Here is a 15,455-nt window from a genome sequence, read left to right as displayed (position 1 = left end):
AGGGTGTCAGAGGGGGGAATTACAGGGGCTGCGTGAAATGACTGAGTCCTGGTCAGCTAGTCTTTATCAGGACCCCAGGTTGATTAGGTAAAACAAATAATCGGGCAAACACACAAACATCAGCGGAGCACTAAGCAAACATTTGGGAAACCAGACAACTGTAATCAGCAGCTACTCCCCAAGCAAAAACAGCTGACCTCATTAACCTGTAATAGATAGTGGAGGGAGATGCAAAACCCCTTCAAGGGCTACAAAAGTGGGAAAAGTCAGGGGCGATGGAATGGGCTACACTGCTGATGAGCCAGAGGCTGAAAACCTGACTGCACGTGAAGATCAAGTCATGGCTCAGTCTTCATTTCTAAGCAAAGTGACAACACACAGACTTATGTCCCCGCATTTGGACTCAAACACGTAAAAACCACATCGGCTTTTGAACCCAATTTGTTAACAGTATCTTCCAAAGCAAGCTGTACTCTTTGTGTGCGCCAGTGCAATTTGGGAAATAGGTCAGGCCAGTTTCAGAAGCCTGGCAGAGTGACAAACCGAAAAAGGCACGATTGCCTCCTGAACAAATCCTATGAATTCATGGGCCTCAGACAAGATTCCAGTCTGTGATTTTTGGCCCCGGCACTGTGATTTTTACTGGGTATTGCTGAATGCAGGGCTTTTTCAGCAACTGGGATGGGTTTAAAGAGCAAGCTCACAATGGAGGCTTTGTGCTGGGCTGAGCTACTTAGGAAAGGCAAAGAGGCTCCCAGGGGCTGCTCAAAACCCCAATACAACACGAGTCCAGATGCTGTCTTCATTTTGGGAACCTCTGAGGTTCACAAAATGGGAATCTAAAGTCAAGTTGCACTTGGAAAGTGTTCTCAGCTGAAGTGAAAATTAAGCACAAGTTAGTGGATTTGCAAAAACAGGACAAAAATCTAAAAGATATACACTGTGGTGGGGAATGGCAAATGGTTTCAGGCTGCACACAGAATGCAAACATGCAAATAGAGTGTGTTTCAGAAGGAACTGGATACCCATGCTATCACTGCCATCTACAGATCAGCAGCGAAAGTTCAGATAAGGCTGTTTGTCAGTCAGCATCTACTGTGACTGCATTTTCTTTCTTTAGACACCAGATAACGAAAACATCCAATCTGCCCCGAGTGCAGCTATAATCCGCAAAGGTCGTGCAGAAAAGCAGGAAAGGAAACCTAACATTCCGCAGATGTATGCAAACACAGTGCTGCCTTCAAGGCAACTTCGTGGGTACTTTGGAAATAGTCTATGGTGCAACAAGTTGGCCTCTTCAGGAAATGTAATTACTTTGACTCATAAAGGTCATAAAATATGCAGCGTGCCGCCAAGGTCAGAATGCAGTGGATGCGGATGTGGGAGGGGTGGAAAGAGGCTGAACACAGGTAGGTAGAACATTTAGTCCTAATGGCTCACTTTCAGCACACCTGACCACCGACCACCATGGACATCGGCTCGGCAATTTTAATAATTGGCTTTGCCGCTCTCGTGGCGGCCTTCCTCCTTCTGGTAATTGGACTTGTGTACTCGGAGCTGATGAATTCAGACATTCCTCGTGGGGTTACAAATAGGGGGAAACTGCACATGGTTCATGGCTTGTTTGTTGGCATGGCAATTGTGGTGAGTATCTCCATTATTTAAGAAATTGTTAGTGCTTATTATTGTATGTTTCCTGTGTGCTGTTGAATCTGTTATTATTAACTTTTGTATAGTTACTCAATTATTTTCCTACATAGTGTTAAACAAATAATCAGTTCTTCTAGGCTTTTGTCAGATATGGCCGCCCTTTATTTGTCCTCCAGCATCTGATAGAGCTGAGATCATAGAAATTTTAGATAAGAAATCAAGTCCAGCAAAGGTGCAGGCAAGTCAAGGTCACACGTTTCCACTTCTTTGATGTTGTCATGGTAAATATGGCTGCGCACGGAGAACGACTTTCATAATCAGAAACATTTTTACCGTCGTCCCTCCCTCGTGCTCACATTGGTGGTTCTCTCCCGCCAGGGTCGGCTCTTGCATCGCCTGGGCATTTGTCATCAGGTCAACTTTATCCGATGGTTTGTGGCCTGTTTTCTGACTGCCTTAAATCCAGTTCCCGCAGGCCTGCGGGTGAAGGACATGAGGTTTTCTGAAGTGCCAGTGCGGGTCTATGAGGCCACCACTGCTCGCAACGGTTTGAGAAGAGGTCTTGTTTATTTCCATGGAGGAGGGTGGGTGTTGGGAAGTATAGGTGAGTGAACTGTAAAGGTTAATTTATAATAATCTTCACTTATCAAATAAGATGTGGATTCATATAGTAAGCAGTTATTTGTATTTGAATGACAAAATTGTTAATATAATACTAATAATATAATAATAATAATAATAATAATATAATACAACAATATGCTGTCTGAATACAGAAAAGGAGAAGAGTCTAGATAGAAAGAAGGGGAAAAGTTGATCATGTTCTGTCTGTGCTTTTTCTACTGTGGATCTTCTTAAAGACCACAGCATAACTTTTTTTCACGTCCTGGTAACTGCACAGATTCTGTCGACGAAGTCTGTCGGCGCATCGCACAGGAATCTGACACCACGGTGGTCTCTGTTGGGTACTTTTCTCTCAATGTGCATAAATATTCGAAAACCGATTTTGCCTTCCAGATACGCAGGGTTGAACACACTGTCACCTCTTCCCTCCTAGGTACCGATTAGCCCCTGAGCACCGATACCCCGTCCAGTTGGACGACTGTGAGACAGCGACGTGTCACTTCCTGTCGGTGGCTGAGGCAGAGTTCAGCGTGGACTCCAGCAGAGTGGCAGTCGGAGGAGACAGCACTGGGGCTAACCTGGCAGCAGCACTGTGCCAAAGGCTGGCGAGGAGAGAGGACAGACATCTGCCATTCCCCTGCGCTCAGGTCCTTATCTACCCAGTCCTGCAGATGGCAGATTTCAACCTGCCCTCATACCAGCAAAATCACGCTGTGCCCATATTGTTTCGTGGCCGGATGGCATTCTACTTCCTGCAGTACCTCAATGGGGACACGTCTGTGTGCCAGGATGTGCTGGAGGGTAACCACGTCCCCACCGAACTGAGGCCACGCTACAACGAGTGGCTCTCCCCTTCAAACCTACCCCCCGAGTGCCTCGCACGGGGTTTCTGTGAGCCCCCAGCGCCAGAGTATGACGGGGAGGTGTATCACGCAATCAGAGCCGGCTTGGAACCTGAGGTCTCACCCTTACTGGGGGATGATGCCGTCATTCAGAAAACCCCGCCCACCTTCATCCTCACCTGTGAGTACGACGTCCTGAGAGACGACGGGATTCTTTACAGGAAACGGCTGCTGGACCTGGAGAGAGAGGTCACCTGGCAACACGTGACGGACGGTTTTCATGGCATCATTAACTTTTTCAACCAGGGCTGGCTCAGCTTTGCCTGTGCACAGCGGATTGTGGATAGTGTTGTTGATTATGTGAAAACACTGTGAGGATCATAAATGTACTTTATTATACGTTCCATCTTGCTTTACATTTTAATAAACAAAAATTGCACCCGGTGGCAGTGTTTTTCTTCATTAAAGTATACTGTCCACATAGGATAAAAAAAAAAAAAAAAATCCACAGACAACAATAAAAAAAACACCTTTTATTTCAAAGTAGCCTGAGGATAAAAAAGCCTGGAAACACTTTCTGGAACTATTTATTAAAACTATAGAGAATACTACTGAAAAAGGAAATGCAACTCCCAAGATTTAAAGAAGGTATTTCTTTTTACTACAGATGTAAGACGCCACCTCCTTGTTTCCAGGATATTCTGCTCGCCTTCCCTTTGAGTGTTTGCTGTATCCATGGCAACAGGGCTCTTCTAGTTCTCCCCCACTCCTTCTGCCAGTAGAGGCCCAGGTGAATGCACCTGCATGCTACCTTTCTGACTAGCTAACCGTGTTCTAACAGGGCTCCAGTTTTGCTGCTTGGCAGACAAAGTATGAACCAAGCAGGGAGGATGCCAGATAAATGGGCCCAAACCGGATGGAGGATAGAGCAGAGGTATGCAAACAAAGTGCTGCTGGGCAACTGGGCAGAAGAAAGACTTCAGGTAGGCTTGTTTTTTTTACTTTTATTAACCGTAATAATAATAGAACATTTGCTGAGAGGGAACCAGAAGGCCGTGGATCCAATTCTTTAGTGGCAGCAGGATCAAAATAAGATGATGTGTCTGAAGCATCCCACTTTAAGTTTGCTGTGACAACAAGTCTTTTTGCGCTGCAGATCCAAAGTATAACGGCACATGAGTGGCTAAGTGCGAGTGTTTTGCAGCACCTCCGTTGGTAGTCAAATCTATAGCGAGTGATTAGACAGCCTCAGTCAGCTTAGTCAGCTACATCAGCGCAGCCTCCTGGTGGGAGAGGCTGGAGCTGGAGACTAATTGCATCGATGTGAGGTTCGGCCACGGGCTGCTGGTTCAGGACCCGTGTGGAGAAATGACTTAAGAAATACTGTACAGCTGTGCAGATCGATGGTGAAGTTTGACTCATTGCTCGAGTCCATGTGTATTCGCCCTCCTCACTCTTCGTTAGGATGTCTGTTTCTTCTGTCCGACACAGTTCACTCGGGAGCCACAGACAGCCAGCAGCGCCAGTCGTGTGGACTACCAGCCCCACTGGGACTTCAAGCCAGATGTCTGCGAGAGGAGATCGGCCCTGCTCAGAGCTGAGGTCAGCCCCTAACCGCTCATTCATGGCATTAACACCAATTGAATGTCTGTCACAACTCTGCAAGTCAGGGCTTTCTTCTCCAGATTGTGGCCACTTCTGCATATTATTGATGGCCAAGATAAAGGACTGTGATAAAAGTCTTTATGAAAGCAAGTTTCTGGTCAGACTCAGCAGTCATGAAGAATGTGTAAAATCATCAGTCCTAGTGAGCACTTTGAGGCTAGTTAGAGCAATTTGCTGCGGCCAACGTGGAGGAGCCTCTTGGAGATTATTGTAAAAGAATAGGCCGTGGCCTCTATATCTTCATCCAGTGAAGTGTCACACTCTGTGCTTAGACGGCTGTGTGTGGTTTTCCAGGGGCTTCCATCCAAGCTGCTATTTGCACATCGTGGCGCGCCGTCCTCTGATTGCTCGAGGACAAATTATGAAGAGAGCTACGCTTTACCCACTTTGCATCCCTGGCATTCAGAGAGGTTGACGTCTGACCCACCGGTTTCTGGTAAGAGTTCAAAGTGCTATGAATGTACAAATTACACACAGGAAATTATATCTGAAGCCATCCAGGACCCAGTGCTTCAAGCTTATTAAATTTAGTATGGACCAAACACATCGGCAGTTGTGCTCGTGAACAATTAAATTTGGGTGGCCCCAGATGCCGCTCACTGTTCCAAATCAGTCACCAGTGTAATTAATGGCTTCCGTAACAGTTCGCTTCCTCTGTGTTCCTCTCCAGTCCTTCCAACCAGCTTTGGCACGCTGCGGTCCACAAAGCACCATTTGGAAAAGCAGCAGTCACAGCTCCCATCACTGACTGTGTACAGGTCAGCATACCAGAGGCATCCGCTCGACGCGTTGTGCCAGAGCCGCTTCGCCAGGGCATCACGCACGCTCTCCAGCCACCTCCACGCGGCCAATCACCACAACAAAGACCTGGATCTGAGACGGCGCTCGCATCTACAAGTCCCAGATCGCTGCTTCGGTCTCCTCACGCCACCAAAACAGGCTTTGAGGTCAATGCATTGACTCTTGAATCGCCTCAGATGCTACTTGTTAATTTAAAAAGCTCTTCTCCAAAATGATGCTGCTTTGTGGTTTGTTTATTTTTTAATTTTTTTTTTAAGGTTGGCTGCTTTAAAAAATGAACGGAGGTTATCATTTGGGAAATCAAAGGAGTTTAAAAATTAAACATTATTCTCTTTATGTGGCTGTGAGGACTACTACTGTAGATTTACTGTGCTGTGTGCTGAACGGTTTCAGTGTGTCTGTGAACACAAGGAGAATTGTTTCACTCCTACTAACTTAATATCAGAAACTCAGAAAAGGCTGTTAGTATTACTCTAGATACTCTGGCTAGAAAAAAAAATAAAAAAAACAACAAGAAAGGGAATAAAAATAAAATGAGTGTTGATGCCAGAATGACCTGGGTACTGAGGCAAACCAGAATCCATGAGTCATCCAAGGCAGAGTCTGAAGGGACGTGTCTAACTCCCATTCCATTAGGTGTTTAATTACAGGGAATCAAAGTGTTTAATTAGGAAGAATCAAAGATGCTTATGTTTGATGGTCAACCATCTGCGCCTGCCTCTCTTTTCCCCGCCCGCCTGCGGCCTTCCAGTGCAGCTGAAGCCCTCCGTCTCACCCACTGTTGGCTAGTTAATCACTCTGCTGTGTTGCTGATAGGCCTTCTTGTCACATGACACCTCTGTGCTGTGGGAAGTCCAGAGCGCCCGCACGTCATTCCCTCCTCGGACGCACGATGGCGCTGTAGTCACTTGTGATCACTGTGAAGCGCTCGGCTGCAGAGTCTGTACAGTGAGAGACTCGATTTAATTCCTGTATCATTCTAATGCATATTGCCATTGTGACTGTGATTTCTAAACACATGTTATTCATTTACACTCTGGACTAATACTATTATCCACTAATTGTGGACTAAGAAGCAATAAATGACACATTTGTGTGTTTCTTTTCTGTTTATGACACAAGAGACAGCAAAACAAAGCGGTTTAGTTGATACAATGAATAAAGAATCAGCTCAGTAAACATCAAAAATAGGCACAATTCTTTCTGACCACCACAGACAGTGACTGAAATGATACAAATGCTTTTAGATGTGCACCTATTCATATTGCACGGCATAATCATTCACTTCCTGTCATCTTTAAAGAGCAACTGTAGATAAGTGTATTGTATCCAGGCCACTGTGTAAGTTATATTTGTGCCCTACACAGTGGAGCACGGTGATGGATTATCTCTATACTGTCTAATGTCTGTTATGTGCTGGAGCTGGATGAACTCATTTAATCTGAGGCTTAGTTATGAATTATCTTTACAGTGAACGAGGTTAAGCTTCCAGAATGACATAAACCTAAATTAATGACAGGAGGGAGTGACAAATCAAAGAAGCAAACTGTTGACACGGCAGCGCATCTCGTGCAAATCTAAGCAAACAGCAGTCTGACTAATACTTAACATCGACTGCCAGGGCTGAGACATAAGGGAACACACATTTCTGTGTGAAACACGCAGTCCGAGAACGTTAAGCTGAAGCAGACACTGCAGAATAACACCTCAATGCAATTGACAACATAGTGGCTACACGTTTGTGCAACAGCATTAGGGGTTGAGTTGAATGTAAACCTGAGCAAAGCAAAACCCACTCAGTCAACAGGAAGCCTGATGTAAAGCATGCTTCTGCAGGGGATACTCCATCACTACCTAATCTTATCAGGAGGGAACCGAGTCCTCCTTAGACGCTGGTCTGCCGGGGCTTCTTATCAGGGAGTGAAAGGACAAAGGGGAAAAGTATGCCCTTTGCTGCAGAGAGGACACTCAAATCCTGATCTATGAAAGCAGGAGAGATCTCATCAGCGTGGAACCTCATGGTGAACTGGCGGCTGACACAGTAGATTGTGTCATCCATTGGGACACACTGGAACGCTGGGCAGCGCTGCAGCCGTTTGGAGCTGCACTCGTACCACAGTCGGGCCACCGTGTGGTAGCGATACACGCCGACACCCAGAAGCGGGTTGACATCAAACCGATACAAAAACTTCCCCACAGCCACCATGTCCGCCGTTCTGTCTTTGCTGCCGGCTAACAGACCCGGCCTCCAGCTGTTGATTTTGGGGCTGTAGCGCAGCAGCGTGTATCTGAGAGTTCCCCCAGAAACAAACAGCTCCCCGTTGCACACTGTGACGTGATGCGCCACGGCGAATGTGTCATTAGGCAGCGGAGCCACAAATGTCCATCTATCCACTCTCGGGTCATAGCGCTCCACTGAGGAGAGACACTCTCCTCCGATGGCATAGATGTAGCCCTCCAGCGCTGCCAGTTTGCAGCGGGGCCTGGCTTCATTCATGGGACTGATCTCCTTCCAAATGGATGTCAAAGGATTGTAGCAAAACACTCGCTTTGAGGGTGTCATTTCTCTGTCTGTGCCTTGGCAGCCCACCGCCACAAATAAGTAGTTATCCATTGTGCACATGGCACAGGCTTTAGAGATGACTTCCTGTGGGATCGGGCAGAGTGAACGCCAGGAGTCTTTGTAGTCATCATAATAGTACACTGCGCTGGACGTCCTCCCTTCTGTATTACTTGCCCAGTCCTGAGGGTCCATATCAGCCACCATGATGAACTTTCTCCCCCTCGTTCTCTGCTTCTGGATTAGTTCCCGCTCGTCAGCCATCAGCCGCCCGAAGAGGTTGGGGTCCCTGAGCACATGGAGGTAGTTGTCTGACATGACTTTCAGAGCTGCTTGCTGCACCAAGGTCTCGCCATGTTTTTTGGCCAGGTACAGCATCTCCAAACAGTTACCCAGATCAAGCTTACTCTTCAAGCTTTCCAAATCTGCTCCTTCGAGGGTTTTTGCTGGAAGATAAAGAAATGGAGCCCCCGCTACACTCTCTAGATCAGTTTCCTCCCTCATATTAAATTCTTTGCTGCGTGTAGAGGGACTGATCAATGGGTGTGCAGAGATGGACTCATCACTGTTTGCGGGTTGAGAGTGAGTCACGGCAGTTGAGGCTGTTGAAGAAAGAAAAGGAACGGAAAGCTCATGTTGCTCTGCTGCAGAGAGATAGCTCTCCTTGCGTAGGAGTACAGGCCTTGCAGGGTGCTTCAGCTCGAGGCTTCCTGGTGAGGATGGAGACTCAACAATGTGTTTTGGTAAAACCAGATCACGCATAATGATGGGGCTCAGAGAGGAAGGAGACTCTGTGATGCTGCTGCTACGGCTTCCGTACTCCACCAACTGTGACTCTGAGTGCCTCTCATATTGACTAAGCACAGGGTTTGAGTCTGTAATAGAATGAGAGGACGACTCAAAATAATAATCGTATATCTTTCCACGTGCAATCTGGTCTCCCGTTCCTTCCAGCACCAGGTTAGCATCCTCCACTTTGATCTCTGCCTTGGAAAGGAAGCTGGAGTAGGCCCCCTGGCGCTCCAAGTCCTGCCTTAACTCCCTGCCTACACCCACACTGCCCTCCAGCTTTTGCAAAAAGCAAGGGGAGCGGCGCCCCGTCGTACTGGCCATCCCACTGTCTGTTGGATCAGGAAGGTTCAAAGCAGATCTAAATGAAGTATTACTGGTGGTAAGCTCTGCTTGCTTCTGATGAGGGAGTATCTCCCCTTTCATGATGTTATCTTGGCCTGTGTATGACATAATAAATGCATCTTCACTATTTTCAGCGTGGCGCAGGTGAGTTTCTGGTGGCGTTTCTACGGTGCTGTCAGATGTCGGGTCTTTAGTGACGTCTGTGTCCGAGGGTCTGGATCGCTGGTACTCATCGTCTGTGTCGTGCTGTGGTGAGCTTTGACATCGTTGTGCTGTCCTGGAGTTTCGGCAGGTCTCATTTTTTGGCTCTTTGGTGCAGATCTGAATCGTCCTTGCATCCCTGGAGCTGTAGAACCTGTAGGCCCAAGAAACCAGCAGCACAGCAGCCACCGAGATGCTCAGCTTCAACAGCAGCTGCATGTCAAACTGGACTCCCAAAAGCTCTGCAATGGGCATAGCTGTAGCAGTGGTAGCGGCGTCGACTGGTCAAATGATCCTATTGATGGTTAATGCCTCTCAGCTGATGGAGGCATGCTGGCTGGTTTTCATTGTGAAGAGCTGCTGCGAGCTGATGACTGCGCCTATTTGTTCAAAGGATCAAGTGCAAAATGATACCTTCGGAGGCACTATTTGCATCCCGGCCTCTGAAGAGGCGGGGCTCTGGTCATGCACTACCTGTGTCAAGTCACATGTAGATTCAAAAAACCCATAGACAGAATATGTCAACAGCCAATATTTGATTATGCAGTTTGCTGCCTAATCCAAGTTTTTCCCACGTCTAAAAACTCTGAAGTGAGAGACTCTAATCTCAACTTAGTTTGAGCTGTGTTTTTGCTGCGTCCTTTGCTTTGGTGTTCACAAACAACAGGAGTGGTTCGGGTCATGCTTTATGGCGACAATTTCTGAAAATGTCCATAAAAAAAGTATGATAGATCACGCTGCTTAACTTGCCCAGACACACAGCCACCGCTGCAGGAGGAAAACAGGGTTTGTATAAGGGGTGGGGAGTGATGATAGGTGACATTTATCAAATACTTAATAAGCAGGATACATCTGTTTGCACAGCCATGCCACAGATCAAAGGTCTTTTTTTTTTTCTGCGCCAGTGCAGATGCTTAAATGACTCTCTCTAAAGAGGAGCTGAAGATTGCTCTTGGACAACTAAATGGCCGTCGCTTGGTATTATAAACACATAGAACTGTAAATAATCCAAAAGCAGCTGAAGAATGCCAGATGGAAAGAGTGTCTACAGAGAAACCTGACAGCGTTGTTCATTTTCATACACTATACTGACATGCAAACATCTCTATCGCATGGGAGCCATGGCATTCAATTGCTGCTGTCAGCCTGTCATTTGTGTAGCTGATAATACACTTGAGTGAGGCTGCGGTCAACAACAGAACAGTGTTTATTTCAACAGCACACCGCCGAGCGTTTTAAAGGTGCATCACAGACGGCGCACTGAGGGTGTGTCGGGTGTCCTAGCTGACACGAGCACTGTTTGGTCATTTGATAGCTGAGCCTGATAGTTGACATAGAGGAAACTGGATTCTGCAAGCACGGCTGACTACTGAATAATTCACAGATGAGCCGAAGAGGCAGCTCTGCTGTGCTATTCTGAGCGTGATTGCTAACAAACGAAACTGTAAACAGTTCTTGCATCATTGCGTGGAGGCACTTCTACTTTCTTCTTGTTTGTTGGTGTGCAACATGTGAAGGAGCAAGAACGGACGAAAAAAACAAATTGTATCTAGCGTCCTGCTTTTTGCTATATATAATAACTGTGGAGATTAGAGAAGCATGGTAGCACGGCGGAAGAAGCCTGTAGTCAGTTAAACACACAAGATTAAGCTTAGTATTTGGTGACCTTCACATTTCTTGAGTCATCAATTTTCCTTAAATAAAAGAAAAGAAAGCTGCAGTGGCACAAACCTAATCTGCAGGAGCCACGCAGCATTCTCACAAGAGCTGCACTGATTTCTAAAGAGCACAACAGAATGAAAGGTGCAACAATAAGCCTGCAATTGTTTTCACATCAATGTCCTTATAACTGACGCCAATTGCTACTAAGAAAACAATAGAAATGTTTCCCATTAATGGCTGAAGTAGGAAGTCTGTCTTTGAGCTAATGTTATAAATTTTAGACATTGGTCCATACCATTAACTTTATATAATAAATGCATACAACATTTACATGAACGCGCACACACATGCAAAGTTATATTGTCCTTCTACTGGTGTGATGATAGAGTCACATAAAGACCAGTTGTACTTTCTCTAATGTATTCAGAAATGGAGATGGACCTGTTTATCATCTCTTGAATGTGAAGTGAGTGATAAAAGCAAAAAAAAAAAAAAAAAAAAAAGGGGGGAGCAGAAGAGCCTCTTGAATCAAAATTAAAATGATAGCTGACTTATAATGCTACACAGTGCGTGGACATGAATTCATGCCCTTTGCTTCCCTCATTGGAAAGAAAATAAATAAATAAAGTCACAGCGAATATGACTGCGTGTTAATAACGTTTGTGCTATGCAGGTCTCATCTCCGGAATGAAGGAATATGGATTGTACTTTGGCAAGGTGAGCCGATATCCCAAACGGATAGGTCTATCCTTTCCATTCGCCTAAGCTTTAAAAATCTCTCCTCTTACCTCGCACCTGGTTTAAACCTTAATCCCTTAATACATGTTGTGTCCTTAGAATATCTTAAATTGCAATCCTTGTGAAGTCCAAAAAATGCAGGATTACTGTGCATTAAGCCGTGTGTGTGAGAGAGTTCAAACTGCTAAGGGTTAACAGCAATGTCACAATCTCCTTAAAAGCCACACTTGGGTCAATATGAGCAAAAAACAGCTGAAAGAAAGTAAGCATTGGAAGTTATAGGTAGCGAAAGGAGGCTACCGCTTGGCATTGGCGGGTTGCCTTTCAAATGACCCTGATACGGTGGGATTATCATGGAATTAGATTGCAAACCATTCCGGCACGGATCTGCACGTGCAGTATTGTATACGGTATAATGGCTGCACCCGGCATTAAAGGCTGCTGGGCGACGCAAGTCTGCAGCTAAACAAGTCAGACACATGTCGTACACAGAGTGTTAAGTAAAGTCAAGGCTTTGAGTTTTATCATCTCTCCATTTTAATACAGGTGAAATGAAACAAATCCAACAACCCTGTTGACACACACTGCCTCAGGTGAGCACCTCCCTGGAATGGTGGCTAAAATGATCCTACAAGTACTGTAAATGTCTGGATAAGAGTTACGAATTGTACACAATGTAGGTTACTTAAGATAGTGTGTCACAAGTAAATAACTGGATTACAGGCCAGTGACAATGAGTTTCAGTGCTGTCAATTGCAACACACCAAAAGGAGAAATAATCTTCGAACGTCACATGCACCACAACCCCAAAACAGCAGACATGTGTTAGATTTATTATTTTTTTTTTAACCGCTGTCCCCTGTAGACCTGCCATATACTGTAGATAGAAAAAGCCCAAATGAGAAACAGAAAGGCTGTAAATGTTTCTGTCCTTTCAGCCAAGAATGATCTCTGAAGACAGTGTTGAATGAAGTACAAACAAAAGTGGAGAAATAGAGTAAACTCCAACTATCTCGGAGACCATCCCTCACTGTAACCCATATATCCTCTGATTATTTTCAATATTTACAGTGATGTACACAAAATACACTCAAAAAGGAGGTTTTTCTTTCTTTTTTTTTTTTTTTTGTAGTTTCGCGATGCTTTTAAATCCTCTTGTACATTCTGAGCCATCAGAAAAAAAAGGAATACTTGTATATTAATAAAAAAACAATGTTCTCTTGGAGCATCTGTGTCTGTTCCCCCGTGGATTATCAGCTCGTTGCTAATCAGGTGCATCCCAGGACATGGAACAGACGGGTGTGGTGGATATGGTGGCGCAGCCTAAGCCAGTTCCACTTTTTGCATTTCAGTCAACACCAGTGACGTTTTGACTTATCAAAATAAAATCCAAATACTTTTTTCTTTTTCATTTGAAATCAACTGATTTTATTGATCAACAGGCAGACGTGGGACAAGAAACAAAAGAAAGGCGTAACTGGGCAGGGATATATCTGAGGTGGTTATTGTTCATCATGTCATTCTTTTGATATCAATATCTTGGTTATTATTTTATTACAAAAACAGTGGAGCCCCATCCGTAGTGGTGCTGTTTCCTGATCGACTGACGCATGGAGCTTCTGTTGATGACTGGAGAAGGCTTGCAGGATTGCGGAAAGTGTGTGTGTGTGTGTGTTTGTATGTGTGTGTGTGTGTTTGTGTGTGTGTTGAATAAGAAGGGGAAGTGTATGTGTGTGTCAAGTGTCTTGGGTGAGAGGTTTCACGTCAGTTCCACTGTCACTGTGAGGACCAGTGCCATCCACGTTAGCCCGATCACATCCATGCGGGACGCTCCGTCTACAAACACCACAGACACAGTCAGTCAGACACACACACACACACACACTTATAAAACAATTTGATAATACAGTACAATAATCCAATTTTCCTGACTTGTAACCGATTTGGTGTTATCTGGAATTCTTTCATGGGTTGTTTCAAAGTGACGCACATTAATTATTGGAAAACATTCTCTATGGTGTCTTTGGAGTATTTGCACACAGCATAGTAGTATCACTACTTTTGTACTACATATTGTCGTTTCCAAGACTTGAACAGTCCTCAGGTGTCGGAGTTGTTGTCCCGACGCCCGTAGCAGCGATTCCAAATTACAGGGGTGAGATCAGCAGACACAGCAGCTTTCTGCTGATATTGTTTTCTGTTGCTCCCTCATTGGTACCTTACTGACAGGACTGTGCAACTGGAAATGTTGAGGGAGGAAAGTTGTGACTGGCTGTGGGTGGGTGTGGATTTGCTGACATAAGCCAAATTGTTCTCCAGCTCATGCCAAGTTTGTGGCTACACCAACAGTGACTCAATGGGAGCCCGACCACATCGGGGAGTGGCTCGGCTCACTGGATTCAAAATGTGATCAGTAGGTGGATAAACCTGTCAGGTAAATACAGTCTGGATTCAGAGAAGTGATGGTTGTAAGGCAGTATTAATATTAATATTATTAGTAGTAGTAGTTTAATAATACCCTGATCATTAATCTTTCATGGTTTCATGAGGATTTTGCGCGTCATGTAAATTTGACTGTAAATTTCCATAAAACGAAATAATTTGACACCTAACACACTCCACTCCGTTTGTGCAAGTCATAAAACAAACAACAACAACAACAACTGGATTTTCTCAATAACTACTTCATCTCATTCATTGGCCTCATCCAACCATAAGATCATCATCTGAGGTCTACAGCCTACAATGGGAGATGCTACTCAGCCAGCCATCTGTTTGCCTTCAGCTTTTGGCTCGCACCTCAGTGCATTTGCCAACCTGATTTTTATGTTTTGTCAATTTTTTAAGACAACTGGATCTGATTTCCGTGGCAACATGCTCTTTTTAAATAAAGGATGACTCTGCCCAAAAAGCTGTCCTAAAACATACAACTCCCTTTGAATCTAGGTAGTCGAATAACTTCCTGTTTTCAACTGCGGTTCCCGTCTGTGATCTGACCTCTGCTCTAAAAGAGGATTTAAATTAGAATTTTGCATGGAACAATGGGAAATGACAGATGTAGCATGTCTGCCAAAATAAAATCTAAAAAATGTAATTAAAACGCAATGACTTTGTTCGTTGTAATGAATTTCACTTTGTGATTGCACAACGGTGTCTCTGCCAAAATGATGCCTTTCCTACAATAAAACGACAACTCTGAACATGTGACACTTCTGCCAACCGAGCCTGACAGGTACAGTATTATGTGGCAAAAAACATGTCACATTTTTTGTCCTCTATTTCACTCATGTAAACTCATCACTCATTAAATTCACTTCATTGCCCCACACTGTGGTTTGACAAGTTGTCTAGGAGATTGGATTTCTGACAAAGATGAATGAATATAACCCTGCTATGGGAAGCATAGTGTTCTTTTGTGCTGTGGCCCTGACTGACAGACAGCGGCGGTCCCTCCCACTCGCACCGGGCGTGGAGTTGGGTATTCAGCCATTTAACTACGGGGCACGTGTCTGGTGACCTCCCGGGGCTAATGTTGTGTACCAAATAGACTTGCGTGCGAGGCGTGTGTGCGCGTCCGT

General features: G+C 45.1%; 4 protein-coding genes across 8 annotated transcripts in view; 2 read left to right on the top strand and 2 right to left on the bottom strand.

The window, feature by feature from the left end:
* The first annotated feature begins 2 nt into the window (after positions 1 to 2).
* Positions 3 to 5,094, top strand: aadacl4 (arylacetamide deacetylase-like 4). 2 transcript variants are annotated; one of them, XM_067503595.1, is made up of 5 exons: positions 3 to 1,644; positions 2,029 to 2,254; positions 2,552 to 2,615; positions 2,708 to 4,718; positions 5,076 to 5,094. In XM_067503595.1, exons 1-4 carry the CDS (start codon positions 1,468 to 1,470, stop codon positions 3,489 to 3,491), a joined length of 1,251 nt encoding a protein of 416 aa, XP_067359696.1. In that variant the 5' UTR covers positions 3 to 1,467; the 3' UTR covers positions 3,492 to 4,718; positions 5,076 to 5,094. The 2 variants fall into 2 exon arrangements, with proteins under 2 accessions (XP_067359696.1, XP_067359697.1); XM_067503596.1 differs by lacking the exon at positions 5,076 to 5,094 and having other exon boundaries at positions 2,708 to 4,099; positions 4,608 to 4,708.
* On the top strand, positions 4,007 to 5,741 carry cfap107 (cilia and flagella associated protein 107). The gene is made up of 4 exons (XM_067504274.1): positions 4,007 to 4,099; positions 4,608 to 4,718; positions 5,076 to 5,217; positions 5,452 to 5,741. The coding sequence occupies exons 1-4, from the start codon at positions 4,007 to 4,009 to the stop codon at positions 5,739 to 5,741; spliced, it is 636 nt and encodes a 211-aa protein (XP_067360375.1).
* Positions 5,742 to 6,249: 508 nt separating this feature from the next.
* On the bottom strand, positions 6,250 to 12,836 carry klhdc7a (kelch domain containing 7A). Its single transcript, XM_067503590.1, has 2 exons — positions 7,437 to 12,836; positions 6,250 to 6,523 (listed from the first exon to the last, which is right to left on the bottom strand). The coding sequence occupies exon 1, from the start codon at positions 9,730 to 9,732 to the stop codon at positions 7,468 to 7,470; it is 2,265 nt and encodes a 754-aa protein (XP_067359691.1). The 5' UTR covers positions 9,733 to 12,836; the 3' UTR covers positions 6,250 to 6,523; positions 7,437 to 7,467.
* Positions 12,837 to 12,979: 143 nt separating this feature from the next.
* Positions 12,980 to 15,455, bottom strand: part of igsf21a (immunoglobin superfamily, member 21a) — a 235,490-nt gene continuing 233,014 nt past the window's right edge. For all 4 annotated transcript variants that reach the window (XM_067503594.1, XM_067503593.1, XM_067503591.1 and 1 more), the window contains one exon: positions 12,980 to 13,713. In XM_067503594.1, the coding sequence (XP_067359695.1) occupies positions 13,637 to 13,713 (77 nt within the window). In that variant the 3' untranslated portion in view covers positions 12,980 to 13,636. The remainder of the gene's footprint in view (positions 13,714 to 15,455) is intronic.

This window comes from Channa argus, chromosome 5, assembly GCF_033026475.1.
Source record: "Channa argus isolate prfri chromosome 5, Channa argus male v1.0, whole genome shotgun sequence".
Classification (NCBI taxonomy): Eukaryota; Metazoa; Chordata; class Actinopteri; order Anabantiformes; family Channidae; genus Channa; species Channa argus.
The sequence above is the reverse complement of the archived record's forward strand: the minus strand, read 5'-3'. Positions and strand labels throughout refer to the sequence as shown.